The sequence below is a fragment of the Periplaneta americana genome, chromosome 6 (assembly GCF_040183065.1).
Source record: "Periplaneta americana isolate PAMFEO1 chromosome 6, P.americana_PAMFEO1_priV1, whole genome shotgun sequence".
Taxonomy (NCBI): Eukaryota; Metazoa; Arthropoda; class Insecta; order Blattodea; family Blattidae; genus Periplaneta; species Periplaneta americana.
The window spans coordinates 50,870,346-50,893,267 of NC_091122.1; the positions used below are offsets into that span (position 1 = coordinate 50,870,346).

Here is a 22,922-nt window from a genome sequence, read left to right on the forward strand (position 1 = left end):
TTTCTCTACAAATAAATCCAGATCTTCAACACCATCTACTACAGCAGTGAAGATGAGTCCTATGAATTAATTTTACTCTACTCTTGTTTAATGGTTTTAATTTTGGTTTCATATGCGTAGATTTGGTGCATGAATATTAGAACTCGTTTATCTCTGATGTGTGATTCAGCTATACGAGAATATATCCGTGTGTTCATTACTCATATTTTTTTGTGAACACCCATTCAAGAAAGGAACGAGCCGCCACTGGGTAGAGGTATAAAGTTTCAGGTAATCAGTGCCGGATTTAGGCCTAGGCAACCTAGGCAGTTGCCTAGGGCGGTGGGGGGGGGCATTTTCTTTTTCTCTTTTTCATTTTCATTTTACAGTGAAATTTGTTTTTAAAACACTTGTTGGTAAATCTTTTCTGAAGTTTGTTCTTGAACACCTTGTAGAAGTCAGATATTGTTTTGGAATATAGAGCATTCCACGTTAAGAAAAAAAGCATTGGTTTTATGGGCTTTGCCTAGTACATTGTAGAAGCTATGTGGTAGAGAGACATTTCTATGACAACTGATCATTTGATGGAATAGCCCCATATGCTTAATGCTTTTTTCTTAACGTGGAATCCTCTAAGCATTGTCACTGTCATGACAAGAGTAAAAGGAAAGTGTGCAGCTGAATAATTTATTATATTGTAATGTCGGTATCACGTTATACTATGAAACTACTTAAATTTAACTGCTTGTATAAACAAGAATGCACTGTTGAAAATCAAATTGGATGTGCGTGTATTATTTATCACTATGAATAGTAACCACAACTCTCAGTTACATTTCCAATTATATCGTCAACAATACTATCTAATCACTTTCGAGCATGTGCACTATATAATTCGGTATGGAAGGTTTACTCCGCAAAGAGTCCGAGTTTACGAGTACTTCTCAATTTACTTTATACTTCCAGTCGAAGTAAGAAATACTCGTAATAATTACACCACTAACAAAACCAATGCTTAAAAATAAACCACAGTTTGCCATTCAGAAATCAATTTTGTTTCAACAATAAATAAGTTTAAATATGTTTCTTTGCATCGATGACATCATCAATGCTTTCTCTGTGAAAGTGCGAAGAAAATCTTTATAATTCACATGTAAGATGCATGTATTTTGATTGCAGTAATTTATTGTTTTCTGAATTGTAACATTTCATTGTAATATTTCATTTAAACTAAACATGACCTGTATAATAGCTGCTCATAAACAGTTTGTGGGAGTTGGGGGTGGCAAATTTTAGCACTGCTTAGGGGTGGCATTATACCTAAATCCGGCCCTGCAGGTAATGTTGCCAAGATGAGTATGGCATAGCTGTTTCTGCCGACAGTTGTCGAAGACTCTTTTGGGACTTGCTGTCTGCCAGCGCTAACAGCAACTTTGGTTTCGAGAGCATCCCTATAGCCACCAGTGTATGGCATATTAACAGATTCACTTTCTTCACATGTGCAATATCATAATTTTATCGACTTGTAGTTTGAAGCTCTCTGAACATCATACTCATGGCTAAAGCAATGTTGAACTGATATCACACATTAAATTTTTGCAAACCATAACACACATTTTGTTAGTTGCCTTGCAGTAAACAGCATTTTGTTTATTTAGTCGCGAAGTGACAGTGTGACTTCTTTTGTTCGTAAAAATAATGATACAAATTCCCGTGCTTTTAACGTCATATTGGAACTAAAATAACTTTTATCCATGACCATAACGAAAAACATGCCTTTACTAAATACTTTTTCGTTTGTAAAGTAGGCTTTTATTCAACATTACTTTATTCCACTAGTGAGATAAAGACTTTACCTCACAGTTTGAACTTTATCTCACAGTTCATTACTATTTTCCTAGTACCGGGCACATACATATACTTTTCCATTGAACTATTCTATTACCCAATAAGTAGTACTAGATGTCACTACCTCTACTTCTTTATTACCATTTCTTAAATGTACATACACTCAATCTGCTTCTCTTTTCTCTATCTACTACGTCGTAATTTGTGCATTGCACCCATATCTAATATGTATTTTTTTTTTGTAATAATATACCTTTCGGGAGGCAAGGAGACTTGAACCTGCGAAGTTGGGTTTATAGGATTTTATAACAACACGCGTTAGTCAGCTGAGCAAAACAGACACGATAATTAATTATGTTTTAATATTCCTCTTAAGTTTACAGAAGTAAAATGTGAAATTATTTTAATCACATTAATCCCGTGAACACTTCTAAATAATCCCTGAAACTTCAAAAACATGAAAATACACGTTTAAAATGAAAAAATATATATTAAAATTATATAATTAATTATAATTAGCTATTTATCCAACGCCTTAGATATCATTCTTCACTAATCATGGCCTCCTACATCATGACCTACCTAGTACGCGTATCGATTCTAAAATCCATGCCATTGTATGTGATTATATGAGCACTTATTTTCAACATATTTTCTTTTATAAAACATAATTTTTCGTTATGGTCATGGATAAAATTACGTATGGCACTTGTGAGCGTGATCTTTATTGCGCTCGTGTAATTTAATCTTTCCACTCACGCAATAAAGATGCACTTATCTCACAAGTACCATAAATAACTGTTATCCACAACTGGTATTTAAACTGATCTTTATTTCGTCGTCCTTAGCAACCTAAACAATGGCTTTATCACAGCACTGAATTAAAAACTTTTTCCATGGTAACGAACACATTAGTAACCATAAAATTCATACATTCATTTATAACTTCTTCACAAACAACACAGATTTTACTCTCTTATACTATAAATGAGTGGAAAAGGAACTGGTCACCCTATCCCATTATCTCTTGGCCTAGTTGTCTAATGAGTAATGCCTTATTGGTGTTACTTATGAGGTTCAAACCTGTCTTCGGACAGTTGACTAAACAACAACAAATGGCTGTCCAACAAACAAACTTAGATGAGACACAGTAATTCCATTGTAAATACAAGGTGTTACAAAAAAGAATAAAAAAAGGGCAACTGAAAGTAACCAGAGTAAAAACTTTTTCTTTGCAACACCTTATAGTGGTACTTGCGGACAGATGTGGTCAGTCCCATATTTAGGTAGCGCTACGCCCATAAGCACGAAAAAGATTTGCATCCTCTCCACCCACAACTTATGAATATCGTAGACATTTAGCTGTCAAACTGTAAAAAAAAAAAAGTGGCATTTAATAACAATTTAACATGCTGCTACCTAAAACAGGCATCTGATTAGGAGGAAAAATCGCAAGCGAAATGCATTGAAGTAAGAGTGACTAGTCCACTGCTGTGGAGTAACGGTTAGCAAGTCTAGCCATGAAATGAGGTGACCCGGGTTCAAATCCTGGTTGAGGTCTTATTTCTAGGTTTTCCCTCAACCAACTGAAGCAGAATTGTTGGATGACTTTCGGTGTTGGACCGCGGACTCATTTCGTCATCATTAATTCACATATCATCCATACCATAGCCCAGGTTAAGTTCACGGTGTGGCATGCTGTACTTGTACAAGAATGCGGTCGTTTGGCTACCCAGTCATTCACAGAACAGGAGTGGTAAGCACAATAAGCCTTAGGCTGCAGTGAAAGCCTTCAAGTCCCTTCTCCGTACAAGACAAAAAAAAAAGTATCAAACTGCTACGGCTACTGATTTTTGTACATGCGAAAAATACTTTTCAATTCTATATTTTCTTTCCTAAAAATTTGCCAACCTGGACCCGAGCCCATGCGTAAATATGGGCCTCTATATATATATATATATATATATATATATATATATATATATATATATATATATATAATGGCGGAAACTTGATTTCCTTACATTTATTTCACTCTATTACCCTATGTGGTGTAACTTGTCTCAGAGGCAATAAACCGGAAGACTCAGAGAGTGGGGGAGGTTGGGAAAACCGGTTTAGTGGAGGGTTGAAAACATAAGTGGTCCCTTTTAAATGGCGACTTCTTATTGTGTAACCGTAGAAAGGGTGAGTACTATATCTCTTTCTCTTCAGGCAGGGAAAAGATACAGCAAACAGGGTATAATCATATTTACAATCCTTCTAAGGTTATGAACAAGAACCTAATCCTTAAATATTACAGTAACACCCAACGTAAAGCATAAACGTTTTTCGTAATTACAGGAAACCTACGAGTCCCCTGTTACGTACTGTTTTCACACTGACGTATACCTGTAAGTGTCATTATCGACATACTCGTAATATCAGGTAGCATTGTTCAGTATGAGTTTCTTCATTATGCGAAATAGTACCAGCACAGTGTATTGTTCCTAGTACAGTACCCTCATAAACTCAAGCTTCGTGACTGTATATACTAGACTGGTTATCCTATCAATTTTCTTTTTCCCTAGAGTAGTTGCACACACCTGTTTTAAGTAAGTGACATTTTTTATTTAAGTTTTCTCCATTATGATTGTTTTTTGTTTTCGTGAATGGGACATGCTTTATACGTATTTTTTCAGTGCATTACCGGTATCTTAGCAGATGTGAATAAACGAACATGCCGCGTTGTAATTGCTTGCATTTCCGTGAAACTTTCTCAAGAATACTTTCTTCATTCACTGTAAGTGGAACGCATAGACATAGACAAACAATAGGAAGAATTCATTCAGTTTGCGTACTGTATACGAATTTTCTCCTTTCAGAAACCAACCAAAAATATATCGTGATCTACTGATACAGGAGTGGAAAACTATAATATAGCCTATGTGTTTTGAGTGAAAAATGCGCGAGACTGAAATATTCATGGGAATAAAAGGAAGGTAACAAATTTACAAATGGATAGGCTACTAACTAAAGAAAGAAGGTATAAAAAAAACCGTTTGCGTGCAATCTAATAGAGGATCCTGAAACTAGAATAATAAGCGCAATGAAGCGAAAATGAGTGAGTCACAAAAAGACTGTAAATTAAAAGTGTGTTGTGAGAAGGAAATGTAATAAAAAACTGATTGCGAGATATGGAAGTGTGGGCTTTCCGAAGTGCGTTGTGTATAGCGTAGGACAGAGAAAAATCTTTTTTGGGAGAGAGGGCAATAAAAGTTGCAACATATGAATGGACTATCCTGGAATTTATTCTCTGATACACCCGAATAAGAAAATACGGCAATGCTGGAGTGGCAGTTGGAATTTGGAATCACCGATACATGTTAGGTGAGTTGCTTTATATTTTCCGTTATTTAAGGATGGTTCCATCTTTAATATGGTAGAATATAGGGCCTACCTATTACAAATTCACATTATGACTGTAGAAGCATAGACCTATGTACTGTGTTATGAGTTCTTAAATTTGTGCAGAACACACTGTTTGGTATTGTACAATAATGATCCTAGGGAGAAACTAGCGCACAGAAAGTTCAGGTGACTTGTATTTTTGGTCCAGGGAAAATACTCGTCTTTTACCAAAATATTACCATGACTCACTGAAGCATAGCGCTTTAAACATTAAACTTCATTCCATCCTCCCCACCTCCCAAAAATGATAAATTCGACGAATTTCATTTCACTTCTAAAATCATCTGAACACCCTATGTCCAATTTAAGTTTTATTGTCCAAAATGTAGGAGTCTATGTTTCTATGCGGAAGGACATGGTATGAATCAGGCCAAGTTGACGAAGTAGGACACATCTTCAGAATAAATAACGTTAACAATAACTTTTTTTTTCCTGGAAAGAAATATTCGTCAGAAGTTCCGTTCGATGTGTGAAATAACAGTCATATAGAATTTGACTAGGCTAAGTACCGGTAAGGCATCTAGTGAGAGAGTACAAAGTTAGTGCAAGTTTTTCGCGTGATAGATTACTACAATGACGTACTGGCGAATTTTTATAAAATCCCCTCCCCATAAAACTTCGTTTACCCTCGACAGTGCATAGGTTAAAATGCAAAATCAGAGGCGAACCTTACGCCTTTTCTGCGTTAAATAAGAGTATTTTCCCTGAATCAGAAATGGTAGGTAACTTCAATACAAATCTGTGAATAAAAGACGAGTATTATCCTAAAAGACAAATAGGCCTATTTCCCCTGGACCAAAAACACAATACAGACGGATAGTGATAGGGGTAGACTTTTGCAATTTAAAACTAAATTAAGCACTAAAAATCACATTTAGCAATATTAGGATGTAGCATTTTGTGGTGGAACATTTTTTATCGAAAGTTTGGTGGTAGAAATTCAATGTCTGTTAACGTGCATTTGCTTTTAGTGCATTAACCCCCCCCCCCCCCCATTATACTGCGTAAATCTTGCACTTGACTAGTTTAGTGAATTCTTAAAGAGTTATAGTCAAGCATTTTACTAGCAATATTTCAATTCTCATTTATTTGCCATAGTTTGATATCTGAGAGAGGATAGAAAGACTGCTTGAGTGCTTGACTGAATATTGTGTCGCTGTTAAACGAATTTGTTCCCAGAAAGTAGGCCTATTAATAAATGGATAATTTGCTGGTAGACGTCGTTGCACATAGACCAATTTTATTCCAAACCTAAACATACGTACCTAATCTAACCTTTGATTTTATTATTGCTAATTTTGATCTCCATTACTGATGATCGTCGTTGCACTACTTATTTGCGTCAGTGCCTAAGTATTGCTATTCAACGCGGAAATGCAATGAACGTGAACTAAGTAGTATAACAAAAATTAAAATTATGAACAGAATGGAGAGGGCAGGAAGTTGGGCACAAACCCACTTAAACCTTCAGCTTGCTCCATTCCTTGTGCAAAGTGTGGTCATTGTGGATTTCATGACTTAAAAGGAAACCAGCTTGCAAAAAAAATAAATTTTCATTGTGAAGCCATTAGGTTACATTTCATAAACCAAATATATTGTTTTTTTTTTATTAGGCTCCTTTCTATAATTACATATTGTGCATAGCAGTTCATAACACTAGCAAAGCTTAACTTTCTTTTATGTGTTATATAAAAAATATATATATTTTTATTTCTCTCCTTATATCTTTCCATTTCAATTGATTGCTCAAATATAAAATTCTTGTCATGTGTCACAGGGTATCAGTATATAAAATATAATATAGTAAAAGTTCATGAGCACATATGCACATACATGTACAGTGCACGCACGCACGCACACACACACACACACACACACACACACACACACACACACAGTATACATATATATCGATGGTCCAGTTAAAAAGTGTGGCAACTCAAAAATTGCCATTTTTTAGTTATTTATACTACTGAAAGCCCCTTTCGGAGCTCTTTCCGATTCAATATTGAGATAACTCATATTTACAACCATAAAGAAAAACTAAATAAACTGCTTTAGAAGTAATTGTAACTATGGACTTTATTAATTCATTATTAGTACATTTCGAAATGTATTAATAATGAACTGGAAGATTGTGATATACTCGTCCTGAATACTGACTCATTTCTAATTGTCGTGGTTATGAACCAGAACTCTGTTCCTTTCTAAGTGATTTATTTGAAACTTTCAACTGAAGATATCTCAAAACTTGTTTTTTTGAGTTGTCGCACTTTTGAACCAGACGATCGATATATACTCTTTTTTCCACACACATACTCTCACACACACGCAACTTTGAATAGAGAGATATTGAAATGTATGTTTAAATTAAATAAAATATAATATCAATATCATCACAGCTATAACACAATTGAGTATTGCTTTGAATATTGTACAGCAACTTCAGAAATTTAAGTAATTAACAGTTTCATGAACAGTAAAAATTAAAAAATTAGCATTGTATGCAATGTATAATGCAATATCAAAGTCATTAAAATGGAATGCAATGTTGTGTTGTGCATATATCTACTCTAGTAGTACCTAATGCCTAACGATAGATTTTTCACAGCATCTTGTATCTCTCTTTCCTTCTCATATGCATCTTGACTGTTTGGCACAAACTTCAGTATTCCAAAGTTCTTCAACCGACTGCCCCACAGCCTAGTCTCTGGCATTTTGAGTATTGCTTGAAGGATCTTCTTCTTAAGGTTTCCTAGTGAACACCATTACAAGAAAATATTTATTCAGGTGAAAATAATGATAATATGAATTTCCTGTTAGCTTAGTAGCTACTACTTACAAACATTGTAACAATTACACTATGTAGTTAATTCTTTCTCCAACTATGTAAGAATAGAAATGGCTAAGGAAGCATAAGTATATAAAAACATGCATTACAGCTACCTTATCCATATAGAAATATAGGGCCTACTTAAGATATTTAAATGATTATCAGTGAGAGTTAATATTGAAAATTTCTTTACAATTATCATTTACTGTCACCTTTTACAAGGTCACTACCTTCTGCAGTTAAGGACATTCTGCTGATAAATTATAATTTGCTTTCAGGAATGAAGAAATTCCATATAAGGACCTGTTATCAGTGGTGATATTCAAGAAGTTTAACAACCAGTTCTCTCACGTGTACTTATGTTAAACATAATATACAGTATATGTCCATGGTAATTGCAAATATTACCTAGAAATAATTTAACAGCTGGTGCGAACTGGCCGAATATCACCACTGCCTGTTATTTACAATAGACATTGAAAATTATAACTATTTGTGTTCATATCTGACGTCCTAAAACTCCATTGGAATTCATATAAAATTTTACGAATTTATTTTATTTTAAGCAGTTATGTGGCTCGACGCAGAAGTTTCAACATTCTATCTATTATCCAAAATGGTACAGTGAAGTTCGAGGTATAGTTTCTGAACAAGTATCAGTTTCGTCCAACTTTCTTACCACTAAACACGGAATTCTCCTTTCCGCTTACTAACACAGACACAGTCACACGAATTCTATCACTAATGTTTTGTTAAGTACCAGTACCAGAGGGTGCGAAAACTTCATATGGCATTTTCTTCACAAAGATTTCTTACAAAAAAAAAAAAAAAAAAAAAAAAAAAAAAAAAAAAAAAAAAAAAAAAAACTATATATCATTATTTTTACAGCACTACTGTTTGATTGAAATTAATATTATCCAAATTTATTTATTTATTTATTTATTGAATACATTAGGTTTACATTATATTAGGCATTGCAACCCTAAAGAGTAGAAGCTCATATTCGAGTGCAATTCAGTTTAGTTATACAAAATATTTTACAAAATTCAGTACAATAGCATTAATATCGAGTAAAATACAGACAGAATGTAATAATATATACAAATATTTATTTGTCTAATGGCTAGTACATGATATTTACTATCATTGACTGAGGGAAAAACAAGAAAGTGGTGAACAAAACTATGGATTAAGTAATTAAAAACATTCGGGCTCTGGCTTCCCAGTAGCGGTCGACTTCTTTGGAGGATTTTGGAGCAGGGCATTTCGCAAGATGTTGTCTATCTATGTCTTCCTGTTGATGGCACAAAATACAGGATGCTGATGGAAGGATGCCAAGCAATTGAGGTGTTTACCAGGATATCATGTTCAGTGTTAAGACGAAAGCTTGCAACTGCCAGTCTTCTGGGTTCAGGAGGTATATCCTTCAGTAATTTCCTACGTTGTTGCGAAATGTTTATGTCCAGTTCTTGTTGGTGATTATTTTTTTGTAGTTGCTTGATATATTGTTTTACTGAGTTAAATGACAAAGGTTTCCGTGGGTTTATTTTGAGATTGGCACCCTTCTTAGCTAATGTGTCAGCCTGTTCATTCCCATGTAGATTACAATGTCCTTGGATCCACTGTAACACAACTGTTTTGCCACTTTCTTTTAAAGTTGTAAGTATTTTTTGACAATTATTGATTTGTTCTGTGTAGGGGTAATCAGTTTTATTTATGGACGAAATGGCTGCTTTTGAGTCTGAGAGGATGACGGCGTTTGTGAATTTATCCATATGGAATAAAAGTTGATTTAAGGCAACATGTATAGCTTCAATTTCTCCATCATAGGCAGATAGATTATAACCAACTGGGAGATAGAAGCAAAAAAGATGACTAAAAATACCAGCTCCTACATTTCCTTGAGGGTCTGTTTTCGAGCCATCGGTATAAATTCTTATCCAATAGTCTTCCAGATATCTGATGTTGACGGTTTCAAGGGCCAATTGTTTTAAATTTTCTTTACTGTGTTGATTTTTGGTGAATATATACAAATATAGAAACTACAAAAGTGTATGTGTATTGAACTTCAGTTTTAAACACAATTAGCTTAAGAAAAGAGAAAACAAATAATCTAATTTGTTTCCAGCCACTGTCATAGCTCAGTCTACTAAGGAGCTTGCCTACCGGTCATGAGTTGCGCTCGAGCATGGATTCGATTTCCATTTGGGCTGATTATCTGGTTGGGTTTTTCCGAAGTTTTGTAATATGTGTGAGAGGCTTTGGTACGAACAAGATCTAAAATCTGTAAATTTACTGTGAATAATGACTTCCATTTAATTCAAGGGATTTCATAAATCTCTTTTCACTTTTTATGCTGCACGTACATTAAGCTTCCCTAAAATTAAAATGTTCTGTTAGATGTTTGTTATTCAGAGTAACTTTTTATACTTACCGTCCATTCGACTATTAATTACAATTGGATATGGTGGAAGTGGCCCAATACTATCCAACACTTGTATGTCCTTCCCTCCATCTTGTAAATATTTTTTGTTGTAAGCCAGTGTGTTTGCGTCTACTGCAGCAGCCTCCGCCTGCTTTGTTAGCACCATGTGAACAGAATTCAGATGTGAGCCTGATCCTGTAAATAAAACATAAGCAATGCGACATCTGCAAGACTTTTTCCATACTACCACATACGTTTGAAATGAGCAGGGCATGTAGCATGTATGGGCGAATCCAGAAATGCATAGAGTGTTAGTTGGGAGGCCGGAGGGAAAAAAGACCTTTGGGGAGACCGAGACGTAGAGGGGAGTATAATATTAAAATGGATTTGAGGGAGGTAGGATATGATGATAGAGACTGGATTAATCTTGCACAGGATAGGGACCAATGGTAGGCTTATGTGAGGGTGGCAATGAACGTGTGGGTTCCTTAAAAGCCATTTGTAAGTAAGCAAGTAAGTAAGTAACCACCCATATGAATCAAGGAGGAACATGAGAGGAATAATACTATTAAAAAGTACACAAGTTTGTATCCTTGCAAGGGTTCTTGGGGTGTTTCATAACATTTATGTGAGCTCCTAGTCTGAAGGCCACTTCTCACTTTGTTCACATTATTCCATTTAAGGGAGAAAAATTCTGTAGGAAAAAAACTGAAAGTTGCAATGTCATAGTAGTACACGTGTTCGCTCATAAGCCATTAACATATTGTTTTTACGTTGTGCTCATTACAAAAAATACAGCTGAACCAAAGCAGAATGCATCACATGACATAACAGTGCACAATATCATTCGTCTGCTAATTCCCGCCCTATACAAGAACCAATCAGATTCACTGATAGCGGCTGATGGAGACTGCCACCACCTCTGCAAGCTGATGGAACTGGTGCGGCACCGGTGGAGCATCAGTGACGTCATCATTGAAATTCGGAACACCATGATGCCATCAGATTGCTCAGTGCTGAGATTCGGAACATGCTCAGTGATTTATGTAAAAGACGCAAGCCATGGTGATAAGTGATAATTTTGTGCACTTGACGCACTTTTCCAATGGAGAGAGCATTATACAGAGAGTTCTTATGCAGGCCGGTCCCAATCCAACCTCTACCTAACAAAATCTGATGGCAGGCAGAGTTTGGTCATATGCCAGCATACGGGCAATTCCGTACACACTGTCCTATGCAAATGGGTCCCACTCCACCCCTTACCGCCTAGCTTCTTCGGGCCAGGTGCTTCTCACTACGGTCATTAAGCTGATGGAACATCACTATTTGGGACCAACTTTCTGTACACCCATATCTGGAGGATAATCAATTTTTCGATAATATTTCATTCAAGCTTTAATTTCGCAACCTTGTAGTTAATATGGGTATCTATTTCTTTTTGTATTTTGTTTATCTGCTGTGGAAATATATGTGCGCAGTTTGAGGGGAGGTTTCGACATGAGCTCATTAATAATTTCCAATAAGTACGTAATAAAAATCCGAGACATTTTATAGATGGCTGTTTAAAAGAGAAGATAAGCCTACTTACGCAACGTGTTACCGAAGAACGATGAATTTTCACCTAATTCTTTGAGTGTTTTCAAAATTACTGTACTTGAACTCAGAGAGTCCTCGTCACTGTAGGCCCATCTGCAGCCTCGGAGATCCAAAAACTCCTTCACATGATTCCTGTAAGATGAATTGTATTAATGAAATTTGTAGAGAATTCACTACACACATACACACAATGAACATTATTAGTTCAATGCTAATTGCTGAGCACCAAAACAGTGTTAAGAACATTATTAGAAGTGATTTTATTTCGACTTAATACGTGGGTTAGTATGAAAGTGATACCTCCGCTTTTATTTTATCTTTGAAACCTGGCAACCCATAATGTTGCGAATTTCATTTAGTAGCTGAAGGATGTGTGTAGTTTCACCATACAGAGCAACGATGTGCACATGAAAGTGAAACAATAGCTGTTCAGAATGGTGGATATTACCGAGATCCATACTGGTCTAATTTAATGTGAATCGTCATACTGTAGACCAGTGGCGGCTGGTGGTTTGAAAATATGGTGGTGCACAATGGATACCGAAAAGGAGTTAAACATACTTTACTTTAAAGTTTAAAACTGTGTATACCTGAGGGCGCATACATATAAAGCTAATTTATATGCAATTAATAAGTAAAATGACTAAATACAAGCATACCTATTTATACAGAAAGTCCAAAAGTGGAAGGGGTCGTGGGCGGAGCTCTCTATATTGCGATTTACCCTCATGAAAAACATTTGAGCACAGAATACCAAGTGCAACGTTTTCATTCATAAAATTCAAATGCAGCTTTCGTAGGCTGTTAGGAGATAGCAGCACTTCTTGTCAGAACGACAACTCTTAGAACTTTAAAGCAAAATACAAGCTCCTTTATATATTGTGCCGTTTGTGTGTATGTAGATTGAGAAAGTAATATGCGACTGTTCGTTGCACAAGCCGAATGAGTATATTTTTCATGCTTATTACTTCGGACAAATGTCTAGTTGAAACTGATACTTTCCCAGTGAATTTAGTTTCTTCTGCACTGACGTTGGTGTCCGTGTCAGGGAGTGCGACAAACCGTTCTCAATGAGGAAAGCAGTAGACCACGCCTCTAACCCCCCTGTCCCCGCATTAGCCGAACATCTCTATAAACTACCTTTCCTAGGTTTTCAACATCTTTGCAAACCAAGAGGCTTGGAGGCTCCTGTAGACGTACAAAACAAGACACCAGGTGCAGATAGTTAGGAATGAAAATTTTAAAATAAAATTATATTTTTAATAATAACAAAGCCGGGAGATTAGGAACATTACTGGGGGGTGTACAAACCTGCAACCCCCTTGAGAAGCCGCCACTGCTGTAGACATCAGTACAGTTAGACATTGAGTGGGTGAGACACTTCAAGGGCGGAGAAACAAACATCATTGATAAACCTCGAAGTGGTTGACCAGCTGGCAACGGCAGTGACAGAATGCAAGAAGCGTCGAAAGCGTATGAAAGCATGTGAACTGTGTGATGCAGTAAGAATCGTTCTCCAGCTTTGATAGCCATAATTAACGAGCTTGTTACAGTAAGGTTTGCTCTTGGTGGGCACAGAAAATGCTGACAGATGAGCAAAAACAGGCCTGGAAAGACACTTGTTCGGAGCTTCTGCAGTCTTGTGAATATGAGGGGAACATTTTTCTGTCATGCATCGTTATAGAAGACGGAACCTGGGTCCATCATTATGAGCTAAAATTAGGGTTACCATCTGGCCGGCAAAAGGAGGACATGTCCTATTTTTTAATAATTTTGTCCTGTCCGGCAGGCATTAAAAAAAATGAAATGTCCGGCATTTCGCATTTCAACTAGAATTAATATGAATATTGAATAATGTGCGATATTATGCATAGAATATCTAAAGAAATGGTGAGAACCTATGAAAGAATTTAGCTGCTTTCAATGGTTGAAGCTCGAGCACATAAAAAACGTAAAATATGATGACCTATTGATATGGATTGAATTCTTACACTCTAAAAACGTCATTATTCATGATTCTAAGCTATTTTATCAATTTTATTCTGCAATGTACAAATATGTCAATCAAGTTAATTTGGACAAAAATTAAGTTTAGATAAACAATGGTGCAAATTCTTCAATTCCAATAGTTCTGCGAGCACTGAAACTTTCTCAGAACTCTTAAAAATATGTCAATTCTATTTATTTATCCCAAGTCACAATGGAAGTACTGAGAGAGTATTTTCCCTAATATCTGCTCAATGGACAAAAGAACGAAATCGCATGCTAACAGAGACAGTCAGATGAGATGTATCATCATGGTGAAATATAATTTCAAGGACATGTCCTGTGAACAGTTCCCTAGTTATTTGTTACAAGATATAAGTTTGTCTCTTCAGGCTCTTGTGCACAAAGTGGGCTCCACCGATAAGTAGGGTACAGATGTAATACTCATCCAGCAACTAGTGAGAAAACTAAGGTGAGCCATTGTTTTTATCTTTAATTTTGTTCATACCAGTTTTTAAAACATCCTCCTTTTTTCAACAATGTCCTCTTAATTTAAATTCCATGTCCTCCTATAGAATTTCTTCTCATGGTAACCCTAGCTGAAACAGTGTTCTTGCTGATCTCCAAAATCGCATTAAGGATTTTTACTGGAATGGAATAAGCTTATAGCATCTTGTTCACAGATGGCCCAGATGAGTAGAAAATGTAGGTGATTTGACAGAAAAATAACAATGCTTATGAAATTTGTAGGAATTGTTATATGTTATAATATGTTGTTATATGCTGTAGGACATACTGTCCGTTACTCAGGAGAAGACAAGCGGAAAGAATGTGACCTTCTTGACTATCGCTGCTGATTATTATAAACATCACTCAGATAAGCATCCCAGTAGCCAGGTTATTACTTGTACAGGAAACATGAATAACAATGCGTATGGAAATGAAAGCTAAGTTTAACAGAAGGAGACCTAATGTTTCCGCTTACTGCAATACAAATATTGCACGTGTTGTCGTACGTTATCTGTTCACATCCCTTCCTACTCAGTCTGCTCTCGTCTTCTCCTGAGTCACCTGAGTATGGTACTGGTACATGCTTTTAACAAGAAAATTTCAACCTCTAAAACAAAAGCAATAGTATTTCAAATAAATACGATGTAGAATGACTATAAAGAACGCTATTATAAAAAAAAATATCAAATTGAAATTATTTGAATTTGAGTAAATCATACTGCCAGAAAGGGGATGCAATTATGTGTGATGATACCAAGAATATTGAAACAGCACTCAATGAAAGTTAAAGTGTACCTTCCATCCACATGAATAATAATATCGGAGTAGTAGCCTTTAATTCCTTCAGTATTCTTGGGATGATTGTATACAGCTGCAACTGGCAGTAATTCGACATATTTGTTCTTCTTATCCAATAACTTCACATAGGCTGATGCTGTTATAAAACCTGCAGAACATGTTAAATGTAGTGACATTCCTGGATTCTTTATGGCATTTTATATAACAGAAAATTTTATTATTTCTGAAATGTCAAATAAGTACATATATTAATAATAATAATAATAATAATAATAATAATAATAATAATAATAATAATAATAATCCGTGGTGCTACAGCCTGTGAAGAGCCTAGACCGACCACCGGCTGCTGGCTTCACGCCCACATGCCGAAGCAGAGGTGGACGATCATCCAACCAGAATGGAGGTATCGTGTGGTTAGCCAAATAAGTACATATAATTATGTAAAATATGTAAGGCTCACCAATGTCTACTGTGTCACTTGTAAATGGATCCACTCTGTCTTCCAATGGTCCTGGTCCCCTGGATTCGTAAAGAAGTGATGCTTCACATCCTATTTCTTCCTCAAGATACTGCAAGATCAGCTCATACAGTTCCACAGGATGACTGGGACACATGTACGTGATAATGCGCAATTTTGGCTTGGGCGTGCTCATTGTTGCTCCTGTTGCAATATTCATTTTTTGTACAGTCATTAAGAATATATGTTGTATAGTGTCAATATATACAAACTGTTGTTTATTTAAATATCTGAATCTTAGCGAAATAATGGCTTTGATATGCTTACACACTAAACATCGTGATATGGTTTTTATTTTGATTAATGATTAGGAATTTATTAATTTATGTAAATAAAAATTGGTATATCTAAGATAATGTTTTGATTGATGTGTTAATTGTTGATTTTTTTATAATTTTTCCAAGTCATTCTAAGGAAACAGAAAAATAGTACCGATACCGGCATTACCTAATAACACTGCATTACCGGTAGGCCCTACTTGTCAACACTACTTCAAGTGAAAATTTCATTTCATAAATAACTAAATAAATAATGTAATTCAGGGACAAATAACAAATAATCTGCTTATAGAAATGATAATTCAGCCCTAGTTTTCGCATTATATCTGCTGCCTTTAGATAATAAATACCGGTACTCATTACTTATCTCTTTAAATGTAATTAAGCCCGTTTGAAAGTTTAATTTATACATATAAAAGTAGACGTGACAACACTGAAAAGATGTTCACTGGATTCGAAAGAATGAACAAAGATGAAATAGGAACAATTTATTTCATTTTGGCTTCTCGAATTTGTTAACACTACGAGTTCAACGACTCTTATAATGCCTTAAAAGCGTGGTTTAACAGAAGGGAAAAATCGCGCAAAATACGAAAAAAAAAAGTATGAATTAAATATGAAAATTTTACCAGAACATTATGAAATATGAATTCTTCTGGCGTTGATTTTATTATATACATCATAAATCGTGAAAATCCTTGTTACTATACCGTTAGCAGGAATCATTTTATTTTGAACAGTGTTTCTCAACCTTTTTGATGATGAAGTTCCCTTTCCTCACTTCACTTTAGTATGACTCTCTGGACTAAGATGTAGAGTAAGAACAGTGATTTTCAAGAGGCCAACCATGACCCTTTGAGGGACCAAAGAAGTAGTTAAGGGGTAAAATGGGTGACATTTATATATTTTATACATTTTTTTTAAACTCTTTAATTAGTAATAATGTCCCCAGGCTTCATTAGTATCAATTAAATATTTCTTTGTCATCAGTATTACATATGTTTTTACTTTTGACTTTTTCAAAATATCTGCTTCCACAAAATATAAGTTACAGACCTAAAAAAATTGTACAGCATCACAGTATTTCTTTGATGAGAAAGTAAAATGGATAGGAAATGGCGATACATGGCATTACTGCCAAAGTCAATCTCAAGGGAAAAAAATGGAAAACTCTGCATCATAATCCACAGATAATTCCCGATTTATCACGCAAATCGTCTGTAGCTGCATTTAGATTGGCAACAGGCCATGACTGTTTGGCCAAACACCTGCATAGAATTGGAATATATCAGTCCCCTAACTGCCCATTGTGCAACTCAAACCAAGAAATGGATTCGGAACACCTCAAAATCTGTGCTTCAGTGGCTGACCATGACGATATCTTTGAAAAATATTGGTGTGCAAGAGGTCAAATGACTTTATTGTCAAATGCCTGGCATTAGAAAACAACAACTACTTTCTTTTTATATTTGTGGGCTCACTTGGAAATTCTAACATTCAGCACACTTAAGGCACATATTATTGTAGATCTGATCTTGTGCATTTAGACTGCATGCAATGAAGTGTGAGTACTTTATCTAACAGTTTTTACAATTAATTGGATGTTGTAATGCAAGTATATTTATTTGTGTTTCGATAAGGCAATTCATCGACCTCTGGGTTACATGTGAACGAAACATGACTAATGATTACATACATGTTCACAAAGTTAAAGAGTGATTTGTCAATTCAAACTTTCACTCTCTTTCTTTTCAGGATCATGGCAAAAGTATATTGCTTTAAATGTCTCTATTTTATACTGGATTACGTTTTCTTTAGCTAATGTTCAGAAAACATACCAAACTGTAGTTTCATGCTGTCTTGTGTAATGTTTTACAACTACAAATTCTTCTTTATTGTTTTAGAATATGGAAAAAATGCACATATTTATATTATAATTTGCACATTTTATAGTTACTGGTACACTTGTGTAATGTAGACGATCATATCATAATCACAAATAATGAGAATAACTTACAGAAGACAATACTGTAAATAGTTGAATTAAATAAAACATGCCAAGAATGTGATATGAAAATATCACTTGAAAAACAAAAGTAATGGTTTTTTTTTTTTTTTTTTTTTTTTTTTTTGTGGAAGAGATTTATAAGCTCGAAGTTTATAATAGAAAATTTCCATATAGAACAAATAAATTTACATTTTTAGACGTCACTCTTCCATATTTCAGAAATATGACCAGAAAGAGAAAATAGAAAAAATTAATTGCTTAAATGACACCATCAAAAGAACTTTGAACAATAAAGTAAGGGATGAGACAATTTCACAAGATAATGTCAGTGTCAACCTTGATACAAGGATGTGGAACATGGTTTATGAAGGAAAGGGATAAAGCAAGATTACAAGTGGTCGAAATGAAATTCCTTAGGAGTGCTGCTAGTTATAAAAGAAATGATAAAAAAAAAAAAAAAAAAAAAAAAGAAACATAGCTGTTAGGAAGAGCTTGAAATATATGAAAAGAACAGAACAGTTCTAGATTACCATAGAACTTTGACGAAATAAACCCATCACCAACAGGAACTTAGGAATGACTCCTAAACACTGCTGTGATCAAATGTAATTGATACAGGGAAATGAATGTTTGTGATGAATTGTTCATTGCAAAGATAAAAAAAATACCGGTACATGGATTTTACTCATATGTATTAGTACTGGCAACATAAATATTTTAATAAAAATTTGGATACCTACTTCTAATGTTTTTATAGATTGTAGTAAGCTACCAGTATCATAACTATCATAACAGTTTTAAATACGTAGCTAAACGTAGTTCTTATATTACCAGTAACAGGCATTTAGAAGTATTCATAAGCTTTACCCTACCCTAAATAATTGGCTCTTTGGTTACACCTTCAGATTTCCACACGTCTCACGCCTATTTCTTGGCCATCCAAAATTTTTCTTTCCCTTTGGTATTGTTGTTGTTTAGTCAACTGTTCGAAGACAGGTCTGGACCCCACAAGTGACACCAACAAGGCATCACTCAAGAGGCATATGTTATAAATATTTTTTGGAATAATGTTATTCTCCATGATGATGTTTCTCAGAATTTTAAACAACAGTAAGGTATCATCATCATCATCATCATCATCATCATCATCATCATCATCACCATCATCATCATCATCATCATCATCACCATCATCATCATCATCATCATAGCTAAAGAAACACAAACAATGGAAAATATTAATTGATGAAACATACAGTATCTCACAAAATAAAGGAAATGTGCTGCAATTTAATTTTCAGTTTCTTTTGTTCATACAAAGGCTTCGTTCTTTAATTACTCAGAATTTCAATTAAATTCAGAGCATCAGTGCCTATGACTCATGCCTACCTTGAACTTTTCCAACAATTTGTGGTTTACCAGTTACTGTCACACTTTCTACAGTTTCTTCTACTTTGATAACCTGTTTTTCTTCTTTTATTTCAATATCCTGTGTTACAGAGACATCTTCTAAGTTACCAATGCCTCTAATTCGCTTATTTGCCATTCTGGTTTACTATCTGAAACAAAATCTGCAGAGGTGATTCATAATATTGAAAAGGAATTTATAAAATGCTATAGTAGTGGTCCTGGTCATGATTTTATTGTTGATAACAATGATGCTAAAACGATGATGGTTACGACCATCTACGGTGGTTGTGGTGGTAATCATGGTAACTGCAGTGTTGGTACAATAAGGAGTAGAAATTGGTATTGCAAGCTGTCCTGGATTGTATGGGATGTTATCTTTTGCAAGAGAGTTAATGTAAAGGCCCAAATGTTGATAGGAAGAGGAGAGAATGTGAGAAAGGATGAAAAGACGAAGTAGAAGAAATATGAGTGAAAAACTATATGGTTGAACTAAGAACAGAAAATTGTAAATACAAAAGTCAGTAGAAACTTATGGGTACACAATATGTTACAATAAAATGACAGTGAAATATTGCTGGCCAACATATTGTACATTACTGTACCTAAAGTACATACCAGTATTATAAGGCCTAAATGTTAATGTTATGTTTTATTTAACGACGCTCGCAACTGCCGAGGTTATATCAGTGTCGCCGGTGTGCCGGAATTTTATCCCGTAGTTCTTTTACATGCCAGTAAATCTATTGACATGAGCCTGTCGCATTTAAGCACACTTAAATTCCATCGACATGGCCCAGGATCGAACCCGCAACCTCGGGCATAGAAGGCCAGCGCTATACCAACTGCACCAAGCAGACCGACCATATAAGGCCTAAATGATCCTTAAATTTTGAAGGACAACTACCAGTGTGATACAAATTTGAATGCTTTTTTATTTCACTGTTGCAGAAAAATAAAACATAGGCAGGCCTATGCAAAACTACAGCAACAATATTGCAAGTTGCATTATGTGAAATAATAAATTATCGAAGTATAAATGCAGGTACAAACATAACGTCGTTGATTTTATGAAACCTCCTATTTATGTGACAGTAAAGAGCATAATTTTTCAGGAGGAAGAAAAAAGTAATTAAATATCAATAGGCCTACACTGGTCCTCGATGATGTCGACACATTAACCAACGTTTTTCTACCGCATTATCTAATTTTCTTATGTAGGCCTATTGATATTTAATTACTTTTTTTTTTCCTTCTGAAAATATTATGCTCTGTACTGTAACATAGGAGGTTTCATAAAATCAACAACGATATGCAATTAAAAAAAAAAAAAAACAACAGTTATAAATTTGAAAATATTATTCCATGTCCAAAGTTTGCAAGCACAATATCCTTCGCTGTGTTGCAAAATTGTGGGTATTTCTAAATGTGTGAAATTTTTATTTCTTCAAATTATACGTTTATAAAAAGGAGGAAAAGCTGACACGCGAAAGGGATAATTAATAAAGGAAAGGTCTTATACGTAATTTTATAAACTATGAAAAGGGAGAAATTTCTTGGTGAGCTCATAATAAACTAATAAAATAATTGTAACGTGTGTATAAGTTTCATAATAATTATGCTTTTTGTGTCCGACACAATGTTATCATTGTCGTCACTAGTGTCGCGAGTTCTGAGTTTGACGAAATATCACGAAATTACAGCTGTCACGCAGGATTGTCAAATAAAAAAAATGAACGTAGAGAAGAAATTGAAGGGTTGGGAAGTAAGAGGGTAAGAAATGTAGGAAGGAAGAAGATTAGAAAAAAAGGAAAGAAGAAAAGAGACAGAAACAAGTAAGAAAAAAAGATTAACAGCGTGAGAAGAGATAAGGAGGCACAAAAGTTGGTGCAAATGTTTTTGAGATTTTTTTTTTTTTTTTTTTTTACCGTATCGTAAATGTTTAGACACTATCTCTTGGTAACGGATCCAACGGTTCGCTTTTTTTTTTCCTTTCTGCTTTACCTTCCATGACGATGCCGGTAAGTGATAAGTCCTAAATTTTGTGTTTCTATGTTGTCTATGTCTATAACACAGTGCAAAATCCCAAAAGCATCGCTGCACCACTTTGGTTACTGGGAAAGTCTTAAATCGTTTATGCAGGAACGTTGCTCAACAATAAGTGACATTAACTTCACGATCAGTGATAATAGTTCACAATAAAAGGAAAACCGATCCTATAAAAAAATCCCTGTCCTCTAATTTTCTTCTCCCATATAGGCTATACAAGTATAACAGTGAAACGTAGAATAATATTTTTAATTTATCGTCTTTTAAGCTTTGTTAAATTGCATTCGAAGAACGCGCCATACGTATTCCCATCATTATTTTAACAACTCCATATTGTGCAGAGTGTACAATATTTCGCAGATACATGCGCGAAGTCACAAGACCAAGTTTGTCTTGACTCTCTACTTTTCCAGCTTTGAAAGACGCGCGACACAGATCTAGGTCACACTGTTGAAATAAAGAATTGGTATGGTCGTTATTTATTTAGAAGAAGTTACTGACTTACCGGTATTCTTGCGTAAACGAGCAAGAACAAATAACAAGCGGGCTAGCCGTCAAGCGAACTCGTGAAGGCGATAAACTTGCTCAGTCCGTTGAAGTGAGTTCAGCGCTTGTTACAGCCCACTGCGACGGAAGACGAGAGATAACTGGTATTGCATTGCGGCACCAAGCAACCTGTTGCTATCAGACATACTTCGTATTATAAAAGTAAGAAATAGTAATACTAAATCAAAATATATGTAATAATCACGCATTTATTACATGTAAAAATAAAGAGTTCGCTAACTAGTGAACATTATTGAATAATGTCTGCATTTTTTTTTTAGTAATAACCTGTTTTCTTATAACACAGGGAGGATGACTGCAGTGTGAAAATCACGTGTACAACACGTTCCATCTGGCGCGGATAATTCAAACGCAATGCCGCCATGTTATTAAGTTTTCATTCCCGTGGAAAAATGTACGATTACGTTGCTGTCGTGGAAAAATTTATGATTGTCCTGTGTGTCCTATTTTAAAGGGCTGAGAATATATTTTGTGAAGTGCAAATTTAATTGGAGATTATTTAATTATTAATAGACGAATCTTAGAGACAAGTAAGCAAAGCAAATGTTGATACGAGTATATTGCTATTTCCTTAGGCCTACTGGAATAGAATAAACCTACTTTCGATTAGGCTAGATCAGTGATGTCAAAGCAAGCGCATTTTTCTGACCTTGACGTCGGGCGCGGGC

General features: G+C 35.0%; 1 protein-coding gene across 3 annotated transcripts; it reads right to left on the minus strand.

Moving 5' to 3' along the window:
- Positions 1–6,849: 6,849 nt before the first annotated feature.
- LOC138701330 (probable phosphite transport system-binding protein PtxB) lies at positions 6,850–22,347 on the minus strand. Of its 3 annotated transcripts, none has more exons than XM_069828096.1 (7): positions 22,193–22,347; positions 19,621–19,790; positions 15,889–16,089; positions 15,423–15,573; positions 12,124–12,263; positions 10,545–10,730; positions 6,850–8,032 (listed from the first exon to the last, which is right to left on the minus strand). In XM_069828096.1, exons 2-7 carry the CDS (start codon positions 19,775–19,777, stop codon positions 7,851–7,853), a joined length of 1,017 nt encoding a protein of 338 aa, XP_069684197.1. In that variant the 5' UTR covers positions 19,778–19,790; positions 22,193–22,347; the 3' UTR covers positions 6,850–7,850. The 3 variants fall into 3 exon arrangements, with proteins under 3 accessions (XP_069684197.1, XP_069684198.1, XP_069684199.1); XM_069828097.1 differs by having other exon boundaries at positions 19,621–19,802; positions 22,193–22,339; XM_069828098.1 differs by lacking the exon at positions 19,621–19,790 and having other exon boundaries at positions 22,193–22,346.
- Positions 22,348–22,922: the final 575 nt, after the last annotated feature.